Here is a 27279-nt window from a genome sequence, read left to right as displayed (position 1 = left end):
ATAAAAAATGACAATAGTACAATCATATATGATGTTGATATTGCCTAATGTAATGATAGAACCATCAAATGTGAGTAAAAAAAAAACAAGGGAACCACCGAATGTGATAAAAATATAGTCATATGTGATGTTAGTATTGCTTAATTTGACAATGGAATCATCAAATGTGAAAAAAAAAAAAAAATAGAACTATTGTATGTGACAAACGTATGGTCAGATGTGATATTAATACAAAAGTACGATCATATGTGATATTGGTATTGCCTAATGTGATGATGGAACTATCAAATGTGAAAAAAAAAAAAATAAGGAAACCACCAAATATGACAAAAGTATAGTCATATGTGATATTGGTATTGTTCAATATGAGAATGAAACCATCAAATGTGAGAAAAATAAAAATAAAAATAAAACATCTTACTTATAATTGGTTGCCCTCATAATATTATGCAGTGTAAACTTTTTAGGCTTTATAATTTTATACATCAAAATTTTATTATATATTTTTAATTAACTTGTAAATTGTAATTCTATTTCTATATTTAAAACTTCCATTAAAATATTTTCAATTCATATTTATTTAAATAATAAAAAATATATTTATATATAGACACTATCATAGTATCATGATAATAAAATATATATTTATACATAGACACTATCATAATAAATACTTATTAATAATAGCAATAGAAACATTATTAAAAAAAAAAAAAAAAAAAAAACATATTTTGTCAAATTTTTGTTACTGGCTACTAGTTGTTATAACTCTTCCACGTTGCAGTTTTTTGCGATATGGTTCATCAATGTCAATGAAAATACAGTAAAGAAAGAAAATGACTGGTGGCAATTATGATGTGATGCTGGACTTCATCAGCAAGGGTTGAACATATATATATATATAAATATATATATATATATATATATATATTTATATATATGTATATACTAGCCTCATCACACGCGCTTCGTATGTGCGATGAGTCTTTTTTTTTTTTTTTTTTTAGTTTAATATAATTTTTTTAATTTGAATTTATCTATTGTTAGTGAGGTTACACAATATATGATTTTTATAAAATTAAAATTTAGGATTTGAAATGAAGTAAACTATTGGGTTTAGTGTGTGCTAGTTTTTAGGAAAAAAATTATATCAAACCTACGTGAGATATGTTTAGATAGGAAATGTGTTAATTTTTATAGAAAAAGTTTCTTTGGTATTTTTTTTTGAATTACAATTTTAACCCTAATTTTTATTTTATAAGAATAATGATTATGTAATTAGATTTGGGGTATTCTTGACATTTTTCAGAGCCATAACTAACTTTTTAAATCTTCTTAGTATACTAGCCTCATCACATGCGCTACGCGTGTGTGATGAGACTTTTTTTTTTTTAACAAAAAAAAAACCCTATGTTTTTATTTTTTATAATTTTTATTTTGAGAATCTAATTCTTAATTTTTTTTTTTTTTTTTGAAAATGAATCTAATTTATAAGTGAATAAAAAAATTTTGAAAATTTACAGGACAGTAGTTCTATTTTTTAGGCAATATTTTAGTGGGAGTTAGAGTTGCATTTTTGCCGGAATGTCCTTTAGTTTTGTCTCTACTTAAATATAGAGGTGTAGGGCATTTTTGAACTAAAAAAATGAGGAATCCAAACAAGAGAAGTCCCTTAAATAGTAGTATAGATAATATATATCCCCTAGATTTCATCAAAAAATAAATAAATAGCCTAGATAATCTTCTCTTCTCTTCTCTATATATTAAGAGAATTCACAAAGTTAGTTATAACTTCATAAATTGTTAATAATACCCCTAATCTAATTAAATAATCTATATTTCTTAAAAATAAAAATTAAGGTAAAAATTGTAATTCAATAATGATAAAATAAAAAAATAAAAAAAAAACTATCTGATAAATCTCTCTCTCTAACTTCCTTCTAAAAAGCAAAAAACCTCCCGCCCACGGTCTCACAAGTCACAACTTCTCACATCTCCTATCCCACGTATCACAAGTTCACAACTGCCACATCTCATAAACTTCGCACTACAAACAAAACTTCTTCCCCACATCTCACAAACTTCCTTTGCCAAATATGTGAATGTATCACAAAAAAAAAAAACTCATTTCCAATAATTTGTTATGTGTACCTATTCATCTATCTATACTATTATTTAAGGGGCTTTTCCTATTTGGATTCTTCATTTTTTAGTTTAAAAATGTCCCTACACCTTTATGTTTAAGTAGAGACATAACTAAAGGACAATCTAATAAAAATGCAACTCTAACTCCTATTAAAATATTGCCTAAGAATAAGATCACTCTTCTATTAATTTTCAAATTGATTTATTCACTTATAAATTAGATTTTCAAAATAAAAATTATATATATAAAATAAAAAACACATTTTTTTCTACAAAAGAGGACCACTAAAAAATAAAAAAGCCTCATCGCACGTGCGAAGCGCGTGTGATAAGGCTAGTGTTCCTAATTTAAATAGGATTTTTGATAGCTAGCTACTGTTCTCACAAACAAAAACTTCAGGCTGCTTCATTTTGATATACAATTTCAACACAAACTTCCTTCTTGGAGTGTGACTATAAAAAATTTGTGTACAAACCTTGCTTTATTTCATTAAAAAGGCATATAAGTTTTCTTCGATGCATTTTTTTTTTAATCCATGTACTATGGTTTTTGTGGGGCCCAATAATTTATGGGCCATGCCCACTTGCTCATGGGGAGTCCAAAGGCCCAAGTCGAAGAAGGCTATGGCCCAAGCTCAATAACATAAAACAGAAAATGGCCCGGAGATGCAGTTGAGGACAGTTCAGTCCTCGGCAGACCCAAAGTTCCATTGAGAAGAGGGGTAAAAAAGGTATAGGAACAAACTTGAAAGAAAATCTAAAATATCTCGGGAAAGCTGCCCTTACTACCCTTCCCAGATAAGACTCTGCACCTAACAGAACCGGATTCTTCGGCTTTTTCAACCACCTTCAACGATTCTGGGATTAGACTGACGGGACAAATATCAGTCTTGGAAAGGTTGACCCTACACGTGGACGAAGGACAGCGAACGTAGGCTAGTATAAAAGAGAAGGCAAGTAATCTGGAGAAGGAGGAAAAAAAGAATGGCAAAAAAGTAGAGCCTCTCATCCCACCTCCAGGAGAAAGACTCCAGGGGTGAAAACACCTTAACGATGTATGTACACCACAAAAAACCCACCGCCGGGTAACCGGAGGAAGAATTTAATGCTCCTCGGACTAAGTTCGAGGAGTCCAATCCCTCAGATTACAAAAGCTGTAGAGTTTGGACGTTCAGGTTGAACCCCTTTTTTTACTTGAGTTCGCCTAAAAACAAGTCCGTACCATCGCCCAGTGATCAAAGGCAAGCCTTTTAAGCCCACTCTCTACAAATCATATTGTGAGGGATCTTTCATGTGCGAGTCCAATGTTATTCTTGGGCCGTTAAATAATCGTGTCCCTACAGTTTTGTTTATAGATTTTTTTTTTTTTTTGTTTTTTTTTTTGTTTTTTGGAGAATCTGTTATGATTGCTAAATCCACTCATCACTACAAATTTACAAATTATGTCTTAGAATTTGGTCTGTTTGCTAAAAAAAATAATAATTATTAGGCTTCAGTTGTAAATTGTAATTGAGAACATATGTTATAATTAAGAAGTTTAAATTTATAGATGATAGAATTGGTGTCCTTTCAATTGCACTTCTTTTTTCCTTTTAATGTTTTTATTCACAGTGTTATTTTGGTGTTTTAACTGTTTTCTTTTCACATCTCCATGTTCTGTATTTTTTCTTTTAATGAACATATTTCCTCTTTATATATATATATATATATATATATAAACTAGCCTCCATAGTTTGGTTTCTTTTTTCTTTTCTTCTTTTAAATTATAATAGTATCCGGTTATTATATACTTGGAACCAAATTGAAATCAATTTCATAATATATGCACTAAATTCTAATGTGATTAAAAAAATAAAAATAAAAATTACGACAACCATGTATTTTTTTTTATAAATGTGGGTGATTTATTTAGTTGCATAAAGGCAAAAGCATCACATATGATTTCAATGCTATTTCAGTTTACATCTTTTGTAGTTAGCCTTGTGACACTTTCGGCTGTATTTAGTAGTTCTAAATGTGCGATTTTTTGTGGGAAAATGTAAAAACCTTAAATTGAAATGAGTGAAAAATTATGACAAAAATAAAAAAGCTTTGTCGCATGCGCGAAGCGTGTATGATGAGGCTAGTATCTATATATTAAGAGAATTTAGAAAATTAGTTATGACTTTAAAAAAATGCCAAAAATACCTATAATCTAATTAGATAATCCTTATTCTTAAAAAATAAAAAATAGGGTTAAAATTGTAATTCAACAATTTAAAAAAAAAAAAAAAAACTACTAGGAAAATTTTTTTCCTAAAAATTAGCACACTTTCTATCATTTCTCATGTAAACTTATGTCACATAGGTTTTATACAATTTTTTTCCTAGAAACTAGCACACACTAACCCTAGCACTTTACTCCATTTTAAATTTTAAATTTTAAATTTTAGTTTTATAAAAATCACTTCCTATGTAAACTTACTAACAATTGATAAATTTGAATTGAAAAATTATATTAAATTAAAAAAAAAAGTCTCATCACACGTGCAGAGCGCATGTGACGAGGCTAGTCTCTATATATTAGGCCTCTATTTGGGTACTACGTTTTGCGTCCACGTCTGGACACAAAACGTGTTTCACCTTTTTTTATTTATTTATTTATTTTTTATTTATTCTCTGTGCCGTGATTGTTGACTAGAAAGGTGTGGACAGTGCACATCTTAGCAACTTTTCTAGCAAATTTTAATCAACTTATCAGCAACTTTTCAGTCATGAGACCCACAAACCTCACTTTTCAGTAACTTTTTTTACTAAAAATGGGTCCCACAATACTATTCACACATTTAAAAATTATTTTGCTACTGTATTTTTCAGTTTTTAGCTATATCCAAACGAACCCTAAGAGAATTCAGAAAGTTAGTTATGACTTTAAAAATGCCAAAAATACCCATAATCTAATTAAATAATTTTTATTCTTAAAAAATAAAAAATAGGGTTAAAATTCTAATTCAAAAAAATAAAAAATAAAAAAAACTACCAGTGAAACTTTTTTCCTAAAAATTAGCACTCTTTTTATCTAAACTTGAAAAATTATATTAAATTAAAAAAAAAAAAAAAAAAAGCCTCATCACACGTGCGGAGCGCATGTGATGAGGCTAGTCTCTTTATATTAAGCCTCCATTTGGGTATTGCGTTTTGCGTCCACATCTAGACGCAAAACGTGTTTCACCTTTTTTTTTTTTTTTATTCTCTGTGCCGTGATTGTTGACTGGAAAGATGTGGATAGTGTACACCTCAATAACTTTTTCAGCACTTTTTAATCAACTTTTCAGCAACTTTTTAGTCACAAGACCCACAAACCTCACTTTTGAACAACTTTTTTATTAAAAATGGGTCCCACAGTACTATTCACACATTTAAAAATTATTTTGCTACTGTATTTTTCAGTTTTCAACTGTATCCAAACGGACCCTAAGAGGATTCAGAAAGTTAGTTATGGCTTTAAAAAATGCTAAAAATACCCATAATCTAATTAGATAATTTTTATTCTTAAAAAATAAAAAAATAGGGTTAAAATTGTAATTCAAAAAAATTTAAAAAAAAAACTACCAGAGAAACTTTTTTCCTAAAAATTAGCACTCTTTTTATCTAAACATACGTCACGTACATTTTATACCATTTATTTATTTTTTCTCTAAAAACTAGCACACACTAACCTAGCAGTTTACTCTATATCAAATCCTAAATTTTAGTTTTATAAAAATCATTTCTTGTGTAACCTTACTAACAATAAATAAATTTAAATTGAAAAATTATATTAAACTAAAAAGCCTCATCGCATGTATGGAGTGCGTGTGATGAGACTATATATTATATTATTATTGCATGAAAAATAATATGTATACAATATTTTTACAACAAATTTTAAGTGGTAGGTTGTTATTGATTGTTATTGTTGGGGTAAAGAAATAATCTTAGTATTAGATTCAAATTTGAATCAATAACAATTAATCACCTATGATTTGTAGTAAGAATATTGTGAAAATATTATAAACGTAGTAATTCTCACTATTGCATTTTCTTAGAGCATTCACAGCAGTGTAGCTATAATGCTATATTGCTAAAATTTAGCTCCACAAACACAAAAAAACCCCTGCAGCAGTGGAGCCATAGTTAAAAATTTTAGATGAATGGCTACAGTGCACATCTAAAAATAGATGTGCACTGTAGCTCAAAGCTAAAAAAAAAAATAGTTTTTTATTACATCTCTCTCTTTCCTCTTTGATTAAAATAGTCCTCTCTCTCTCTCTCTCTCTCTCTCTCTCTCTCTCTCTCTCTCTCTCCGACTTCTCTTCATTCTTCTTTCTTCCTCAAAATTTTTTTTTTCTCTCCAGCTCACCGACCTCCCTCATCCCTCAGCTCGCCGGCCTCCCTCATCCCTCAGCTCACCGGTCTTTTTTTTTCTCTCTAGCTCTCAGCTCGCCGGTAAATTTTCCTTTCCTCTCTAGCTCTCACCAGCCTCTGTCATCTCCCTCATCCCTCAGCTCGTCGGCCAACTCCCTCACCGCCGACCTGTTCCACTGACCCAGCTCGCCGACCCATGCCAAGCCCCATCGCCCAGTTTGCATCCCTCCGCCGGCCTCAACGTCACCGACCCAAGCCCCCAGCCGCCGATCCACGCCTCCGTCCAATCCTCTGATCAAACCCACGCCGCCCAGTCCTCCCCACTCCGCCGATCAACGCCTCCGCCCAGTCCTCCGATCAGACCCACGCCATTCTCTTTGCTGTGATTGAGTTTGTTTGTTTGTTTGTTTTTTTTTTTTTTTTTTTTAATGTATTTTCATGTGGGAATGATGTTTGATTTTTGTTTTCTTCTATGGGTTTGATGGCTGTGGTGGTGGCGATGGTGGCTGTTGTGGCTATTGTTTGGTGGTACGGTGTTTGGTTTTTTTTTTTTTTTTTTTTTGTGGGTTTGGTTGTGTCTGCTGGCGGTGGTGATAGTGGTGGTTGCGGGTGTGGCTGATGGTAGAGGTGGTTGTGCACGGTGCTGGGTTGTTTTTTTGGGTAGTGGGTTATATTATTTTATTGTAGGTGGTATATTATTTTATTGTAGAGATATATTATTTTATTGTGATGTTTATATTATTTTATTGTGTTGATAGCTAAAATAGATCCACTGCTGTAGTATATGTATAGGTATAATAGATAAAGTAACTTTTGATGGAGCTAAAAAGCTAAATTTTTAGCTCCACTGCTGTGGATGCTCTTACTGGCGAAGATAAGAGTGGTATGGAGTCACCCAAGCCCCAAAAAAAAAAAGAAAAAAAGAAAAAAAAAAAGAGCGGTGTGCTCTCAGAAAAGAGATAAGAGTAGTATGGCTTTATTTCTTTCTCTCTTACGACATTTCCACAGACCCACTTGAGCCTAACAACAATCTATTTACTGTTCTTAGCCGGGGAAGATTCAGAGGCCAGCACAGGCAGAGTATAGCTTCTCTCTCTCTCTCTCTCATATTATTCGACTCTTTGTGTTCCACATACTCATTATCTCTCTTCCTCCAATACACACTCACAAACAGAGTTAGATTTTGGAGTTGTGATTTTTGGAATTGGTTGGGTTTTGAGTGAATGGCTGTTGTTAGTTGAGGAATTCTTGGAGTTCATTCGCAACAGAAGAAAATTTAAATAAATAAATAACAGGATTTCTTGGCATTTGAAGTATTGAGGTATGTTTTATCGTCATGAAATTTCATAATTTTGCTGGAATAATAATGTTTATTGTCTAATAGGTTATGAGAGTGACACATTATTTCCGTTGTTATTGGAAAATCGTTAACTTAATGTGTATTAGAATCCTTGAAAATGTCAAAAACTCTATAAAGTTTCATTTTGTTTTTATTTTTTTTGTTGGGTAAACACAGTTGGCTTTAGCAATTAGATGTGTGTGTATTCTTATGTTTGTGGATTTTTGATGTGGAATTTGATTGGATGCAGAGAAAGGATAAGGTGTGAGAAAGACAATAATGTCGCAGAAGATGAGAGTGGCAGTAATTGGCAGTGGGATTAGTGGGTTAGTTTCGGCCTATACTATGGCTAAAGCTGGCGTAGATGTTGTGTTGTACGAGAAGGAGGACTACTTGGGCGGCCATGCCAAGACCGTCACCTTCGACGGTGTTGATTTGGACCTCGGTTTCATGGTCTTCAATCGTGTAAGTTCTCCTTTCGGATAGGATTTTTTTTTTTTTTTTTTTTTATTAATATTTTATTTTACTTAAAAGATTAAAATATAATATGCCAGTTATAAATAAAAACTTTAGTTAAATTGACTTAAAAAAAAAAAAATGAATCCAAACTAAACATATGAGTATGACAGTATATATAATTTGATGTTTCACTTTATATTTCATCGTCGCATTATTTTATGGGTTTGATTTTGGTTCCATTGTATTTGATTATATAAAAAAATCCAAGAAATATATGATATTATTATTATTATTTTTTTGAGAAAATTGAATCATAAGTAGAACAAAAAAAAGAATGGGACAGAGAATTAAGAAGCTAAATAAATCACTTTTTTCCTTTCATAAAAAGGTATAGTAAGAAAATAGAAGTAAAAGTCTTCCTCGTTTGGCAAATCTGTTTTGAGCTCCTAGAAAATGGCTCCGAAGTCCCTGTTTCTTTACGTAACAGAAAGTTTAGGCACGACAAATCTGTCAACATTTTCGTATTAAGTTTGTTGTGAGTTCTTCTCAAAAAAAAAAAAAAAAAAGTTTGTTGTGAGTTGTACTGGGTTTAAATAACTTTTTACTATTATATTTTAAGTTATAGTATGACGCGTTGATTTATTAGTAAAATATTCTAATGTTTATTATGCTCTAAAAATAACTTTTCATTTAATGGATTTCGATGAGACTTCTAAAATAGCATCTCGTTCGCAATCTTTAGGTTATTTCAGGGTCGATTCATTAAAATAGTTTAAAACTTAAATTAAATGAGATTTTTATATTTACCTATCAACTAAATAATATAAAATTTATTCTTCTTACTATTTCTTTGGATGGAAAAATATTAATTAAGTTATTGTGTTTAAATTTTAAATATTTCACTTTTTTTTTTGGTTGTTGCGTGTGAAACAAATTATTTCAAGACAATATTACAAGTTTTTCTTAATCAAGGGTTTTAGAGACATTTACTTTTTACTCCTAGAAATTCAAAAAATAATCTTATAAATCTTATCTTTATATATGATGAATAAAATTTTAAATATAGAACTCCATTCCCTCTCATCTGTGTGTTTGTTTTTTTATCAAAAAAAAAAAAAAAAAAAAAAACCATTAAGCTTTCCAACCAAGTTAGTCTCTAGTCACCATCAATGGGGTCGCATTCACATGCTATTGATGTGGTACTACGTAGTAGCCATTCACATGGTATTGTTTTTTTTTTTTTTTGATTGGATTCACATGGTATTGTTGTGATATAGAAGGAGCCGAATTCAATTCACTATGATATTTGCCATTTTTAATTAAAGTTAAAACTTTATGTTGTTAAAAAAATGGAAAATTGTTGATAAAACTTTATGTTGGTAATTTAAACTTTTCATTTAATGGATTTCGATGAGACTTCTAAAATAGCATCTCGTTCGCAATCTTTAGGTTATTTCAGGGTCGATTCAAAATAGTTTAAAACTTAAATTAATTAAATTAAATGAGACTTTTATATTTACCTATCAACTAAATAATATAAAATTTATTCTTCTTACTATTTCTTGGGATGGAAAAATATTAATTAAGTTATTGTATTTAAATTTTAAATATTTCACTTTTTTTTTTTTTTTTTTTTTTTGTTTGCGTGTGAATCAAATTATTTCAAGACAATTTTACAGGTTTTTCTTAATCCAGGGTTTTAGAGACATTTACTTTTTACTCCTAGACATTCAAAAAATAACCTTATAAATCTTATCTTTATATATATGATGAATAAAATTTAAATATAGAACCAATTTTCCTCTCATCTGTGTGTTTGTTTATTTCTAAAAAAAAAAAAAAAAAACATTAAGCTTACCAACCAAGTTAGTCTCTAGTCACCACCAATGGGGTCGCATTCACATGCTATTCACATGGTATTATTATTATTATTTTTTTGGTAAACTCTATTCACATGATATTGTTGAGATATAGAAGGAGCCGAATTCAATTCACATGATATTGCCATTTTTAGACACTTACAAAACTATCTCCTCGAATTTCCATTACTGCCCCCAAAATCTTCGGATCCTATAGATTCCTTTTTTACTATTTTTTTGATTATATGTAAATTGGTCCACTTGTAATTTAAGACTAACTGTAAGGTGCACTTTGTGGCGATGTGGTCATTCTAGAATCGCTTATTTTCACCGACTTTCTTTAACTCTTAATTATCCCTTGTTTTTATTTTTATTTTTAAAAACACTGACTATATATTAAAATTTATGGCCCACATATTTAATAGTGTAACTTTATTTTCTTGTATTTTCGTTTCTTCCGTCAATTACTTCCATTTTCTTTTTTCTTTTTCTTTAATTCCAAATTAATTATTTACCTGGTACTATGGGAGTGCATGGGTGGAGAAATTATACAGTCTTGTGGTTGACTATGTCATTTGTCTACCATTCCATTAAAAAACTCCTATTTGTTTAAAATTGTTAAGTTAGTAATCAGTTTCTGTTTTAAAATTTTTTTTTAACTCGGTAATTTTTAATAGGTGGAAGTCTTTTAGTAGAATGGTAGATCACGTCACTTGTCCACCGTAGGGACCTTATAATTTCTCGCATGGGAGGGGTTTGATTGAGTTTGAAGGGTATTTTATTATTTATTTTTTTAGAATCATCCCAAGCTTGTTGAGTTGAGAAATTTCCAACCTGTCAAGCTGTCACATGTGTGTTGACTAATCCAACCTTATTGGATTAAGTTGGGTCGGTGAATGTTGTGGATACATATTTTATATTTTATAAAAATTTGGATTTTAATCTTATTAATTATTCTTTTGATAAATTTTACAAATCGCATAATATATCTAAATTATATTTTGGATTTCTAAATTCATACAAACTAATACTAAAATAAATCACACTAAAAAAAATGAAAATAAGGATAATAAGATTATTTAGTAGGTTAGATGGGTTGAAAAAATTATCAAATTGAACTCAGCTCTACTCGAGACTTAAAAAAAAAGTTCTAACCCACCAACCCACAAAGATCAACTCAAGCGGCAAGTTGGGTTGGTTTTGTTAGGTTATTGGGTATGACAGCTTGATGCACACCCCTAATATTTTAGTTCACAAACTTGTATCGTCCAATTTTTATCAATCTTAATTACAACATTTTTGCACTTCATTTCCAAAACTAAAAATGCAAAACAAAACCCTGTGCACTAATTTGTACATATAGCAATTAATGTTTCCAGTGTTTTTGCGTTTGACCTTGCTTTTAAATTAGCAAGTTGTACCAATGTCCATTCTATAATTCATTGCTGAAAAAAAAGAGTTCATTTAATCATTTCAGATCCAATCTAACTTCTTTAGTGAACATTTTTCGTTTTAAATTTAATATTATAACAAATACCATCCTCATTCCCACATTTGTGCAAATTAATCATTACAAGTCCTTGTTAGGTACTAACTTTTATTTATTATTATTATTATTATTATATTAAAATTTTTATCAACATGGAATAGTTATGTAACCTTAAAACATATGCTAAAGAATATGAGTGAAGTTCTGGAAAAGACAAGGAGTGGTAGATAACGGTTTGGCCTGCCAAATGAAGAGCTCTGTTCTCTTGGATCGCCTTTCGCCACTGCATACTTTATTTTTTCTGCATTGAGTTTAGTGTATGTCTTCTCTGGACAATCGGATTTACTCTGTCATTACTCATTTTCCTTCAAAATAAGTCTTTAAAGAAATAATTTTGGTAGCAGGTAGCTAGAGTAGGAGACTAGAGGTTATACCATTTATTGTTGAAAACTGAAAACTTATTATTAAAAATATTGTAACAAAATAAATTTTAAATTATAAATAGTGCTCGTAGGACCCAGTTTTAAAGTTACATTTGCTTTATTTAAAAACTTACGAGTCCTATAAACGGTGCACGAGACCCAAGAAAAAATGCAAACGCCCACCGCGTTTGCTATCCCAACTCACACTAGGAGTATCTCTCCAACAAATTTAGCTTCAAAAAAAAATGTACACATATATACATATCACCTAGAAAATAAACTTAGGAAGGTACTTTTTTTGATGGTATAAAGTTAAGTCTTCACAGCCTACTTAGGAAGGAACTTTATTGTATAGTATAATGTAGCCATGTATTAAGATCTTTTCTATTTGTTTTTGAAATAAAGATGGAAACGTGGCTTATCAAAAAAAAAAAAAAAAAAAAAAAGATGGAAACGTGGATTGTTCCTTAGTGCAGTCGTGGTAATATATACTTTAAATTCTTGACATGGCTGGCCTGAAACAGTTTGAGACTGAAGACAACAAGTTTAAGTGAGACATTTTTATTTAAATATTATTACTTATATGTATAATTCAATTTATTGCTTCTTGATATTAAAAATGACTAATTATGGTTGTTTTTTCTAACTTCCATATTTCAATTGAAAATATGACTAATCAACTTAATATACTTGTGATATAATCGATTTTAATTAAAATTTTATCAATTTTAGTTGAAAAACTATTTTTCCATTATATTATTTTATTATATTCCAACTTTTTAAAATTTTTTAAAATTCTTGTTAATTTGTGATTTTTCATATATGCTTATCTTGTATTCCTAATAACAAATTTATCAAAAGATCTTAGGTGAGATTCAATCAATTTTTTTTTTATTCTTGTCTCATTATTTTTTTAAATTTTTTTCATATTTAGGTGATATTTCTTGTATATATTTTTAATTAAAAAAATTAACACATAAAAGAAATACTATCTATAGCCTACAATTTTAATACTTTTTTTTTTTTTTGAAGAAAATAACATAATTTACTTTGTCAAATGCACTACAACTTCATTTAACAACATAATCACTTAAAAAACTCAATTCACCAAAATTTGGAGAGAGAGAGAGAGAGAGTAGATCACCAATATTGAGAATCTTTTGTGTGGCAAGGAGACATAAAGATTTAAAATTTTTTTTTTTTGAGAAACTAAAAAATTAAAAATTTAAGTCGTTCTGAGAAATTATTCGTTAATATTTGGTACACTAAAATAATTTTAAAAACTAACTATTAATATACAAATTTTGGGCCTTATTTTTTTATTGGGGCCTGGTAATGACCTAAGTGGCCTTGCCTCTTGGCCCTAATGATTGAAAAGGTAATTCTTCAACCAGAAATGGTACCTTCCCATTTTGATAACAAATAGAAATTAAAGATTCTCTCTATTCAAAAGAAAAGACACACTTCTCGAAAAAAATGAAAAGGCACAATTTATTTATTTTTTTGCTCAAAAGAAAAGGCACAATTTATTTGGTCACGAATTTGACATGATGTTGCATAGAATGGACATCAAAATTAATATGAGTTCCTTTAAATTTATGAAAATAGAAAATACGGTTCTCTCAATTTTATTTATTTATTTATTTTTTATGTGATATTCTCTCTATATTTATTTTTCAACAAAGAAAAGACACAATTTTAGAGTATAGATTTAATTTTCACCAATCTAATAACAGGTCAAATATAATTATATATATTATATTATATAAATGCTCTCCTATAGTAGGATCTCTCAACGTTTCTTTCTTGAAACTGAAAGGCATCATTATTTAGCGGTTAAAAAAAAAAATGAAAAAATAAAACGAAGAAGAAGAAGAAGAAATAAAGGCACTACTTTGCAATGAAAATCCAGTTTTTCATAAATCAGTGGTGGAGTGTTTTAAATAGAAAGATCTAATGGACCAGAATAATAAATCAGTAGCTAGTAATGTACAATATTAAAATCAGTGGTCCTATTAAGTGTTTAGGACTAAGGAGTGGATATTTATCATACGTTGCCATGCTGTGTGGTACTTTAGAATAATATTTAAAATATCAGTTTTTAAATAATATTGTAATAAGTAGTTATTGTTTCTGTCTTTCTGCGGAAAAACACGTCTGTGGAATTAATTTTTTATTTTTTTAAATTTGTTTGATTAAATCTTTTACTGTGAAAATTTGGAGTTTTTACATAGGTGCGTGTTGAGTTGTCAGTGGTAGTAAAATTTGATAGGTATTTTTAAATATCTCAACTTAAGTTTATGTTCTAAATGTGTTTTATTGTTAATGATACTTTACGTAGAAGCAATTATTTTTGGAATTATAGAAAATTTTCACTACTTACTATGGTGGCAATTGGCGAATTGTCATTGTATCAACAACATTCATACGAAGTTATGAATCCGCTGTTAACACCACTTTTATTATGTATGAATAATGACATACCACCTTAGCTTTTGTGATGATAGCGATAACATAGAATGGTTATCTCTTGTTAGGGATGACAAAAATTCCTTCTCCTACTTAACCTGTTCTACCCTGCTTTGTTATGTATGGTTTTTTCACTCTTAAGAGCGACGAGATGGTTAGAGTTTGCTTGCCTGACCTTCCATCCTTGTATATGGGGAGAGGAAATGCCATTTTGCACAAAGGCTGTTTGTCTTTTTGTTTTTCTGTTTGGGTCAAAAAGACGAGAAAATTTGCAGTTATATTGGTTTGGTCTGTTGTTTGAGGATTGGGAAATTGGACAGGTAACATATCCAAATATGATGGAGTTCTTTGAGAGTCTTGGAGTTGATATGGAGACATCAGATATGTCATTCTCAGTGAGCTTAGACAAAGGCCATGGATGTGAATGGGGGAGCCGAAATGGTTTGTCAAGTTTATTTGCACAGAAGAAGAATGTTTTGAATCCATACTTTTGGCAAATGCTTAGAGAAATTTTCAAGTTCAAGGATGACGTCCTAAGGCAAGCCATTCTATTTCCAACTTTAGATATGACCTTTTTCTCCTAATTTTTTAAGTGAAAAATGATACTATAGGACATCACTTTCAAGAAATTTATGTGAGAAGGAATGAAGATAGGGGTCAAGCTGTTTGTATATTTATTGCAGTTATCTTGAGCTACTTGAGAACAACCCAGACATTGGTCGCAATGAAACCTTGGGACAGTTTATCAAGTCACGGGGTTACTCTGAATTATTTCAGAAAGCTTATCTTGTGAGGCCACTAAACCAATTTTTTCTATTACATCCTTGATCCTTCTCTGTTAATTCCCTAGACCATGATTTTTTTTTACTCTAAAAACGCTGTATTTTTATAGGTTCCAATATGTGGTTCAATTTGGTCCTGCCCTTCAGACGGGGTCTTGAGCTTTTCAGCTTTCTCCGTTCTTTCATTTTGCCGAAATCATCATCTACTTCAGGTATAAACTAGCAGTATATGTTTTGTCTGTGTTTATTTTATAAAATAGTGGTAGGGTTGTTTTCTGCATATGTTGCCAATTTTTGTACTCCTGGAGTCCTCATTATAATTTTGATTTTATATCTTTGTTTGGTGCTATCTGCAGCTCTTTGGCCGTCCACAGTGGCATACTGTCAGATGGCGTTCACATTGTTATGTGAAGAAGGTTTTTATTTTGTTCTCAGGAAAAAAAAAAAAAGAAAAAAAAAGAAAGAAGAAACTGCTTAGTGTGTCACATGTTGTGAAAATGTTGTGTGAACTTGATATTTTGTTTGAAAAATCAGGTCAGAGAAGTGCTGGAGAGTAAAGGTTGTCAAATTAGAACTCGTTCTGAGGTACATTCAGTTGCAACAAATGATGAGGGTGAGTAGTTATTTTTATATTTCTGGTCCCTTTGTCCCTCCCTTTTGTTACACTTGTACTTCAAGTGATCATGGAGTAAATATTTTACCGATAAGTGACAACAAATTCATATACTGATATTTGAATTGCTAGGATATCCTTAACTGTATTCAATTCAGTTGGTTGTAAAACGACACATGGAAGAGTGAATGAAACTTAAAACATTGCGTCAAATGATGTACAACTGGGTGAACTACACACACCCAGGGAATAGTTACGTGCTTGAAAAGCTTTGGGCACTTGCATTTGACAAAAAGAAAAAAAAAAAAAAAAAACAAAGAAAATGACGTACAATTAAATCAGTAAAGCATGTAACCACTTCCAAACATGGAATAAATTTTGGACGTCCTAAAGGAAGCACATTCCAAAAAAATTGTTTATGCATACCTCGTAAAGTTTAAACATTTGTTTTGATGAATTAGACATCTTCTCTATTGGAATCATGGTCCAATTCTGTCACTGAATTTTAGAGGAGATTTCACAGGTTGCATTGTGTTCTGTGGAGATGATTCCAAAGAAATGTACAATGGCTGTATGTTGGCAGTCCATGCCCCTGATGCTGTGAAATTATTAGGAGACCAAGCAACTTTTAATGAGAGGAGAATACTTGGTGCTTTTCAATATGTTTACAGGTGCATTCTCTCCTCTCCAAAATCATCTATACACATGGGGTACACCTCAAAAAAAAAGAAAGAAAAAAAAACACATTTATCTTGCTAAAATTCATAAAAACTATTTTTTAAAATTTTTTGGGGTTGCAATATGGACTTCTTATTTGTATTAGAGAACTAATTTTTGAGAATGGAGGATGTGTATGCAGATTTTTTTCCTTCCATGTGATCTGCCCTTCTCTCTCTCTTGTGTGTGCGTTGACGATGTCAAGCGGGGGTGTGGGGAGGACAAGAAGTAGTTAGTAATGTAGATTTTTTTTTTTTTTTTGATAAGATATTAATGTAGATATAGTATCTGTTTGGATACTGCGTTTACTGTGTGTATCTGTGTCTTTTTTTTTTTTTTTTTTTTTTGAGAAACACGTTAATTGAGTTCCAGTGGATCCCATGCACTATTAACGGGACCCATAAACCTTTTTTTTTCAACAAAACTTTCATTAAAAATGGGTCTCGCAGCACTATTCACACATTTAAAAATTATTTTATTACAGTATTTTTAGTTTTTAATTTTCAACAAAATAAGCGGTATCCAAACGGACCCTTAATGCTTATCATATGGGGTATTTCTCTCTTCCTATAATAAGATGTCCTCATAGAGTTAATAACATATTCTGATTTAGGAAAAAAAATTACAGAAGAATTTCATAGTGTACTTGTTAACTGCAACTATATAAGAACTATAATGTCAATGGACATAGGAGATAGTTACTTTCTGTTAGTGTACTCGTTTATGTGTAATTCCATTACGTTTGTTTTCTCAAAAATGAGCTGGTAAAATTGATGGTACTGAGCTTTGCTATGGTGAACACGCTTTCGTAGTCATTTTTTTAATCTCTATTGGCAGTGATATTTTCCTTCACCGTGACAAAAATTTAATGCCCAAAAACCCAGCAGCGTGGAGTGCTTGGAATTTTCTTGGGAGTACAGAAAGTAAACTATGTTTAACTTACTGGCTCAATGTGCTTCAGGTTAGTAAAAGGTTTCATTTGTGAAAAGTAAAATTTATATTGGTGTTCAGCAACATTTGAATGGTAGAATTTGTGCTTGTTGAGCCTACTTTTGTTGCATATCCACCCTCACTTGTGGGTGAGCACATTAGAAAAACATTGAGCGGCTACTTATTTCCCTGTGGGCCTTACTAATGGGTTAAGGATGTTTGAAATTCTCCCCAATAATGGAGTACAGAATAGATAACTTCTTTAAAAGCACTTTTACTATATTTTTAAATGACCTAGAGCTTACAATTGTTGAGAATGAATCATTAACAACCCTCAACAACAAGAGATACATTCTATTTGACAGAAATTGGTGTGAGAATACTGTATCATCTGGAGAGAATAATATTACCTTGAACATATAAAGCCTCTTCATAGACATACCAAGAAACAAATGGTAGGCTGGAAATAAGAAGACAACCATAATTGTAGCTGCATAAGATTAACATTTCACTGATTGAAATTTTCTCTAATCATACCCTGGAATAATTGTGCATGCAGAATATTGATGAAACGAGTCCACCTTTTCTAGTGACTCTAAACCCAGGTCATACACCAAAAAATACCTTGCTTAAGTGGTCAACTGGTCATCCAGTCCCATCCATTGCAGCATCAAAAGCTTCACTTGAGTTTGATAAAATCCAAGGGAAGAGAGGAATTTGGTTTTGTGGGGCATACCAGGGTAAGTTTTCAGACATATAGAAAAAGGACTTTCATATCATATTTTAGGAATAAGATCCTCTTGAGTTCTTAGTGTAACTCAACCATAAATTTCCTAAAATCTCATTAATTCATGGAGTTCCTAAAATTCCATCCATTCATTTTGAAATGATCGGATTAAATTTTATCACGTAATCAAAATTTGAAAAAACATTGACTATGATCATTTTGGCATCTATTTAAATTGTTGATGATGTGGCAAAATTCAATACACTTATCTCAAAATAAATGGATAGGATTTTAGAAACTCTATGGCGGAATTACCCTAAGAACTCTAGAGGATCCTAATTCATAATGTTCAGAGTCGATGTTTTCCTATGTTATAGAAATTTACTGGTCATCTGAGCATGTGTGCTACTTTTTCTCAGGTTATGGCTTCCATGAGGATGGATTAAAGGTAGTGACTAGTGCTTAATAATTCTTATGAGTAGTCAAGATATATGCTATAGTAAGGCTCTAAAAGATTGTTCTTTGGAAGAATTGTTCCCAAGCCTATGGATTTACTATGTTCATTATTTTTCATTCAAGAATTGTATAGTTGGAGTGCATCTTACGAGGTAATCTATTTGGCAGGCTGGCATGGCTGCTGCACATAGCATGCTAGGAAAAAGTTGTGCTCTTTTGAGCAACCCAAAACACATGGTACCTTCTCTGATAGAAACTGGGGCGCGCCTTTGTGTTATTAGATTCCTTGGACACTATATCTCTACTGGATGTTTAATGTGAGTTTAATTATTCTGCCAGTTGTTTCCTCCTTGAGTGAAATATAGACATTCTTCTAACCATATAAATTTACAAATTCAATGTTAAATAGTATGTACCCTCTGTCATCTCTTTGTCATATGGGTTTCATGTGAAATGTTTGTTTTGACTGAAACATCTGGGAGAAAGGGTAAGAGAAGGAGTTAATGGTTAATTTGGAATGCTTGGCCTTTTGGTTGAAGTAAGGGTAACCTAATCATGTGTGTCATGCTGGGCGTTTGGTGATAATGAGACTTTGGTTTACTACTACTACAATAAAAAATAATGGGTAATCTTCGGGAAAATTAGTTGATTCACAAGATGACTATATTTGAAACCACTAACAAGAGGAAAATCATGTGAGTGAAGAAATTCAAGCTAGGCCCAACCAACTTGATCTCGTACCATGTCAAAATTTGAAACATTATGGAAAATAAAGAGGAGGTGAGAACAGAATAATGGGAGAGATTTAAGTGGTTTGGTGACTAAGATTGCCTTGCTTGTATCTTTTCACTCACATGATTTTTCTCTTATTGGTGGTTCTAAGATGATCAACTTGTTAATCAACTTTTATTTTCTACCTCTTTCTTTCTTCCCATTTTTAGTAGGGAATATTACTACTGCTTTATTGCATATTGGTAATTTATCTACTGGATTCCTGCTTCTAGTAACTTGCTCTATAGTGAAGGATTGGTTGATTGGGCCTTCCTTGAATCTCTTCACTTGCTTGATTTTCCTATTGGTAATGATTTCTATTTAATCAACTTTTCCATAAACTTTTATTATGTGCTTCCTTTTGTTTTGGGTCCTATTTTCAAGTGACTCAGCCAGTTAAATCTACTTCATTCTTCCATCCTCATCTTTTCTTTATTTTATACATTATTTCAAATTTTGACAAAATTTGTAGCAAAACAGGTGTAGGAAGGATACTATAGTCACTCTTTTGAAAGGCCTGCTTGGCTTGTAACATGAACTATGTATTCTTTTCTTCTTGATAAATTTGAAGGGTTCAAGTTACACCATAGAAGTGTTTAGCTAAGTTATTGATCTACATTGCACTTGAAAAAAATTTCTTTTTAACTCTTCTGTATTGTATAACTCAGTTCATTTTTTGACTTTCTGTCTTCTGATCTGAAAAATTATCTATCTCCGCAATATACTGCTTTGTTATTTTAAGAAAAATAAAATTTACCTTTCATGGTGAAAATTGATATATTGTGTCTTGTGGTATCACAGTCTATTGGAGGAAGGGGGCACACTATTTACCTTTGAAGGAAGCATGAAAAAATGTTCTCTGAAAACTGTGTTGAGAGTTCATAGTCCCCAGTTTTACTGGAAGGTAGGCACTCAGAATTTATATCAGTATTTCTGATAAGGATGAAATGCCATATGTGGAAAGTAGCAGAAAAGTTTCATAATTTAAAGGAATAGGTGACTCGTTATATTGGCATTCAAAAATTTAGAATACTTTTGCTATATTGCTGAAATTTCTCACCATCACTGAGGAGCACTATATTGCTTTTATCAGGTAATGACACAGGCTGATTTAGGCCTTGCAGATGCATATATCAATGGAGATTTTTCTTTTGTTGACAAAAAGGAAGGTCTTCTAAATCTTTTTAAGGTAAGATAAATTTATTTGAGTCTGATTCCAAACCTCAAAAGCCAAAAATGGTCAAGTCTCAAACGAAGTTATTGTTCTGACATTGAATCCCTTGGAATTCTCCATGCTTATTTATTTTGCAGATTCTTATTGCCAGCAGAGATGTAAATTCCTCCATCTCAAAATTGAGTAGCAAAAGGTATATTGTGACGGGCATTCTAGCTGGAATCATGGATTTTATTTGTGATATTAGTAGCACTTATCTTCTCAATTGCATCACGTTGAGCATTCTCATTTGTTTGCTTCAGGGGCTGGTGGACTCCACCTTTATATACAGCTAGTATAGCATCAGCAAAATATTTTCTTCAGCATGTTCTGAGGCAAAATACTCTTACACAGGCTCGCAGGAACATCTCTCTTCATTATGACCTGGTATAAGATAACCTGAACATGTGTTGGTTTACAAATTTTTTCAAAGTATGTAAACATTTTATATATGCACACACAATATGGAGTATTTTTTTTTCTTGCAAGCATGGATGAAAATGTATTTTGGAGGTGGGGTTGGATCTGTTAGATATATACACTCTATGTTGAAGTATTTAAGGGAGGATTCAAAAAATATATTTGAAACTTTTAAGTAAAGTACATAACTGGAGTGATTGAGGAATTATGTGAATTTGTTCAGCCACAATGACTACTCATCTTCCAGCCAACTATTTGTTCCTCATCATTGTAAAGAAAGCTTGCAATCGGTTGATCATTCAATTTTTTGCTGGAGATAATCTTTCATCATTAAATGGTTTTAGAGTAACATAACATCGGTAGTATTTTGCCTTTTCTTCTCAAGCTTTTCTTGCACAGTACTAAGTGGATATGGTTTTTAGGATTTTATGTATATGTTATAATTTTCATAAATTGAAGTTCATAGAAAGATGTTGATTGGGGTTTCCTCTTTAACAAATAGTATTTTATTGGATCAATTGTGGAAGATATTCTATTTTCTTCAATTTCCCTTGTAATATTCCCATTAATTTTTAAAACTGATTGTGTTGGCAAGTTATGTTTTCTTTGAGACTGCAAGTTGTTTTATCTGTTCCAGACTTTTAATTACAGTAATAGAATTGAAACTTTACAATTCCTCTTTCTTGTGTTTCTAGAGTAATGAACTATTTGCTCTATTCTTGGACGAAACAATGACATACTCCTGTGCTGTATTCAAGGTCAAGATCAAAACTTTTTGATGATTTATGATTAAACAATGCAGAATATTCTTCCATGTATGCTGTAGCTTTATCTTATATTGATTAATGTGTTAAAACATTTCATAGAGTGAAGATGAAGACTTAAAGGATGCACAGCTAAGGAAAATCTCTCTTCTAATTCAAAAAGTAAGTATTCAAAATTCCCCCCCCCCCCCCCCCCCCCCCCCCCCTTTTGGATGGGTCATAGTTGGTCTTTTCAATGGGAATCTCCAAATTTAAATCTTTTTGTTGTTGTAAGTTAGTCCAATTTACTCTCAACTTCAATTAATTTAGGCAAGAATTGATAAGAAGCATGAAGTTCTTGAGATTGGGTGTGGTTGGGGAACCTTAGCTATTGAAGTTGTCAAACAAACTGGATGCAAATACACTGGCATCACTCTCTCTGAGGAGCAACTGAAATTTGCAGAAAGGAGAGTGAAAGAAGCTGGCCTTCAGGTATTAACTTGATGAGTGAACCATTTGCATGTAAACGCATACATAATGGGTAATGAATATATTTGGAAAATATTGGAAACTCAAGTGCATCATGCGCAATCATCTGTCATACTGTTTTTATTCCTCCACCTTGGTTTTACTAACCCTTAAAATGTCTTTTGTAGAATGTGTGGTTCCTACAGCATTATACTTCCTACCTTCTGGTTTTAATTTATTTTTATCTACTCAATTACCAGGACCGAATTAAATTTCTCCTTTGTGACTACCGCCAGTTGCCTAAAACCTATAAATATGACAGAATCATATCCTGGTAAGGTCCTTTTCCACTGAATTATATCTGACCATAATATTCCCAAAAAAAATACAAGATCTTGCTTGCATTTTTCAGTGAGATGATAGAAGCTGTTGGCCATGAATTTATGGAAGAGTTTTTTCGGTGCTGTGAATCAGTTTTGGCAGAAGATGGCCTTCTCGTTCTGCAGGTAATGATAGGGGCAAATACAAAACTGCTGTCCTGTCTCATTTTCAGTTTGATTTTAGCACCCAAATGCTGACATTTTCAACATTTGATCTTTATCTCTAACGTGTTTGACCTTATAACATATTGCTGATGTGCAATAGTGGTTGATCTTTTCTTAGTTCATATCGATACCAGATGAACGTTATGATGAGTACAGGCAAAGCTCAGATTTTATAAAGGAATATATCTTTCCTGGTGGATGCCTACCTTCATTAAGTAGGATAACGTCAGCCATGGCTGCTTCATCCAGACTCTGGTATAGGTTTACATTTCAGTGTATTTTGTTTCGTATTGATTCTCTATGATATTAATAGAAATTTGGTAAGTGCAGTGTGGAGCACCTGGAGAACATAGGCATTCATTACTATCAAACACTCAGATGTTGGAGAAGAAATTTTTTGGAGAAGCAGAGGTAAATGAAGTAATCCATTGGAAATTTTTTCTCAAAGAAGTTTGTTCTAAACATGACTCATAAAAGCTGATTTTTTTAGTATTTGAGGTCTAATACTCATGCAAAACTCGTCTCACTCAGGTATAGTTTGGGTGAATGAGGGGCCTCTTTACCTAGTGAACCTTACAGAAACTAGATATGTAGTATCCAAGCACAAACTTAAAAAGCATTAAAAGGTTCCCAGGTCTAGCATAACAATTCACATGTTTGGTAAATACCAGGACTATATTTATATTAGATCCAAGGGAAATCAAATATGCAATGCTATGCATGAAAATATGCACTTATTGATGAAGAGGTCCCGCAAACCATTTCCAAGTTATTATATTTCTCCATAAGGAAATGCTAAAAATTGTTTACATATATGCCTCCAGGATTTATATGAGTGCATGCGCTTGACACTCGCAATTGATATTAGACCCTAGTGGTCAAGTTTTTCTAAACATGTATTTGGACGGTTATTTTCTCTAGTGTTGATCAGAATTCAAAAGTAGGACATACATAAATCTTTCTACATGAATTCAATAACTTTGTCATTGGAATTTCTATTTTACATTAGCAAAGTTTTGCATGTTTATATTTTTGGTTTTCTTCTCTATGTTATTAAATTGCATATCTATGATTATTTTACAATGTAAAACTTATTACGAGCTAAAGATGGTATCAAAGTTTAATATTTTGATGTTGTGGCATTAATTTTGTACTTTCAGAAAAATCCTTGCTCTTGGTTTTAATGAAAAATTCATCCGGACGTGGGAATATTACTTTGATTATTCTGCAGCTGGTTTTGAGTCACGTACACTAGGAAATTATCAGGTATTTTCCTTGATTTAGTGAATAATTTCTATTTGGCCATAACTCTTGTTAAATATTTCAAGAGATTTGGATTAATCTCTTATGAATTGACTTGTGGAAAATTAGGCTAAGAGAATTACAGTCATTTTGCATCCGATGAGTGATGAAATCATTTTGTGCATTGAATATAAATAAACAACTTATTACGTCATGAGCATAATACCAAATAGAAAATCAGAGTGTTGCTTTCAGATCATGGAGATAAGCAGAAAAAGGGAAAACCATAAATGACATCGTTTACAGGTAGAGAAATAAGCTAACTATTATGGAAATCTTGAATTCTTGATATCATATTTTTAAGGAACAGGTATATTCACTCTAAACACAACCTTAATTTAGCCCAATTAACCATGGTAGAGATAAGTTCTCAATTGTAAAAGGAATTTTCATCTGGTGCTAGACTTGTGTAACCCAAGCTCTTGTCCATCCCAAATGGATATGGCCTCCAATCCAGAGGTAATATCACATATCAAAGACAAACAGGTATAGCAAAGTGTATACAAAGTTACAAACCTATGCCAGCTAATTTAAACTCTAAAGCTCTTGATCATGCTTTCAGGTTGAAATAATATTTGACAATGGCAAGGCTTTTATACCTAGGCAAAGCTATGATACTGGATTTGATAATACTCATATTTATCTATAATTACATATACTTTACTAAAAGGAAAGTCTCTGCCGCCACCCCCTTCAAAGCGTTGTAGTAGTTCTTCACCTAGAAACCGGATCTTAGTGGGGGCAAAAAGTTGGTGTAACTCTTCCTTAATCTTATAATACATTTTTCCCTTAAAAAAAAAAAATGTTATAATACCTCTTTTTTTTTTTTTACAAGATAAAAATTTTAATATAGTCTAATCTAAATGTATATGTGTGTGAAGTTCTTTTTTGGAGACTTGAACTCCGGCCCTTACCCCCACATCCTAAAAACACTTATACTCGTGGAGTGACCATCCCACAAAGGATGCGCGGTTGCGTTATAATACTTTTACTATTTAAAATTTCAAAATAAAATTTATATATAATTAATTTTTTTTTTAAATCTTGAAATTTAAATATTTTATAGAAGGTTTGCTATTGATTATTATATTTTCTTAGAACCATAGTTATTAAACCCGGACTAAACATTAACTTAGTATAAGAGCCGAGTCACTGGTTCAATCAGTTGGTTATTAAACCACATGGTGAATTTTTTTTTTTTTTTTGAGAAATCATAAAATAAATGTGAAAATAGAAAAAATGCATACCTAAATTACGAATTAAAATTTTTTTTCTAATAAATAAGCCTACCTATATAATACAAACTCTAGGTTTCACAAGTAACAACACACTAGAAAATGTAAAGTAAAAAGATGTCAAAAAATTGTAGCTAAGATTTTACTAAATAAAATCTTATTACATTATATTTCTTAAAATTATTGGAATAAAAGTCTATGTTAAACTCCAAAGTCACATTCTATGCATATTACATATCTCACTTGTTGCTCTAATCTCATGGATTACAATTTGAGCTAAAACTTAAAGCTCCATATTTATTGAAAAGTCAAGAATCAATCTCATGTTTTTATTACTCTCCAAATTCAGAAAACATTATTGCAATGAATCCACAAAGGTAATTTTATTCAAATTACCAAATCAAATGGGTCACAACTACTAGTTCGAGGTTGCACGGGTTGCGAAAAAAAAGATTTTACTATATTTTACTGAGTCAATTGCACAAGTGGTCGAATTTAACTACCAGACCGACTTAGGTACCAATTCACTAGGTTATTGGTCTAACTGGCTAGACTAGGTCAAGTTTAATAACTATTCAAAACTATTATGTCTTTCACCATATATGTACATTTCTTTTGACTTGCTCCCATCTATCTTGAAATTTCCTTCTATGGATTATGTTTGCGTTTCGACTCATATATTTGGTATGTGACCTTGACATAGGTTGTATTCTCTCGTCCTGGAAATGTTGAAGCATTCAGCAATCCATATCACAATTTTCCTTCAGCATGCTGATACAATGATACTGTTTTCAAAGGAGAGAGAATAATCTTCAAATTCGTGCCTAGACAAACGGTTGTCGATTCTTTTTTCTTTTTCTTTTTGTTCTTTTAATTTTTTTTAAATAATCATGTAGCTTTCGTTTTTTTCATTTCTTGTCAAAGGCATGACCGAAAAAAATATTGTCAAAGGACTTCAATTGCTTTCCTTTCTGCTTTGGAATGGTAAATTGTTACTTATTCTTTTGATTAATAATGGGGAAGTACTATGAGTAATTTGTTAGCTTAATTGAAATAAATTAGTTTGGATTAAATTGAGTTATAATTAGCTTTGGTGATATATTCTGGAAGTTGATATCTATCTTTATCTACTTCAAAGTTTTTATAAGTTCAAATGTGGTTAGTATGTTTTATGATACGGTCTCGAAAAAATGGTTAATTCGGAACTAGATCAATAAACCTTTGTGTTGCCTCTGCAAATCATGTGCTTCCTTGCAAACATGCTTATCTTATTGTTAGAAATGTGCTAACCTCCTTAATTGTTGCATGCATGCATGCCATGAGAAGCAACCTCTCCTGATTGACTGTCCCATACAATTTTTTCGATCACAAACGCTCTTGCATCCTAGTTTCCATGGCCTTTTGGGGAAATAATAATAAATCGATCTCCTCTATGTTAATGTGTGATTAAATTAAATGACTTCCAAACAATAGGAGTAAATATAGAAATAAATTTCAGCAAGCACTAATAAAAGCACAACTAACACCAAATCTTAATTAAGTGGAAAACCCTCAGAGCTCAAGTGAAAGAAGAAGATGAGCTAGGTCGCAGAAGTGTAGAGAAAGTTAAAGAGATCGAGCAATGGGGCTTGCTTGCTCGTTTGTCTGGCCTAGGTTTCCTTTGAGTTTGATTGGAGATATACTAGGAGCTTATGCTCAGACTTTCCATTTCAGTGGGGACTTGGAATAAGGGGAAGAGTTTGACTCAGAAGTTGATAATTTGGCTGAATTAAGGAATGGTTGCTGCCAA

General features: G+C 31.5%; 1 protein-coding gene across 4 annotated transcripts; it reads left to right on the top strand.

The window, feature by feature from the left end:
- The first annotated feature begins 7443 nt into the window (after nt 1-7443).
- LOC126688571 (uncharacterized) lies at nt 7444-26538 on the top strand. Of its 4 annotated transcripts, XM_050383308.1 has the most exons (26): nt 7445-7611; nt 7706-7852; nt 8121-8335; nt 14889-15106; nt 15252-15357; nt 15461-15562; nt 15707-15766; nt 15885-15963; nt 16487-16634; nt 17518-17641; nt 18170-18350; nt 18757-18785; nt 18962-19110; nt 20366-20468; nt 20658-20753; nt 20876-20931; nt 21041-21164; nt 21893-21955; nt 22064-22123; nt 22271-22432; nt 22669-22742; nt 22821-22914; nt 23072-23208; nt 23284-23364; nt 24114-24219; nt 26194-26538. In XM_050383308.1, the coding sequence occupies exons 3-26, from the start codon at nt 8150-8152 to the stop codon at nt 26263-26265; spliced, it is 2610 nt and encodes an 869-aa protein (XP_050239265.1). In that variant the 5' UTR covers nt 7445-7611; nt 7706-7852; nt 8121-8149; the 3' UTR covers nt 26266-26538. The 4 variants fall into 4 exon arrangements, 3 of the variants coding, with proteins under 3 accessions (XP_050239265.1, XP_050239266.1, XP_050239267.1); XR_007644306.1 differs by lacking the exon at nt 26194-26538 and having other exon boundaries at nt 7444-7611; nt 23088-23208; nt 24114-24181; XM_050383309.1 differs by lacking the exon at nt 7706-7852.
- Nucleotides 26539-27279: the final 741 nt, after the last annotated feature.

The sequence above is a fragment of the Quercus robur genome, chromosome 6, assembly GCF_932294415.1.
Source record: "Quercus robur chromosome 6, dhQueRobu3.1, whole genome shotgun sequence".
Classification (NCBI taxonomy): domain Eukaryota; kingdom Viridiplantae; phylum Streptophyta; class Magnoliopsida; order Fagales; family Fagaceae; genus Quercus; species Quercus robur.
The sequence above is the reverse complement of the archived record's forward strand: the minus strand, read 5'-3'. Positions and strand labels throughout refer to the sequence as shown.

Coding starts and splice junctions, on each gene's coding strand:
- LOC126688571 (XM_050383309.1), top strand. CDS start 8,150: ATGTCGCAGAAGATGAGAGTGGCAGTAATTGGCAGTGGGATTAGTGGG. Junction 15,767..15,884: donor CACATTGTTATGTGAAGAAG/GTTTTTATTTTG, acceptor TTGAAAAATCAG/GTCAGAGAAGTGCTGGAGAG. Junction 21,165..21,892: donor TCTCTCTTCATTATGACCTG/GTATAAGATAAC, acceptor TTGTGTTTCTAG/AGTAATGAACTATTTGCTCT.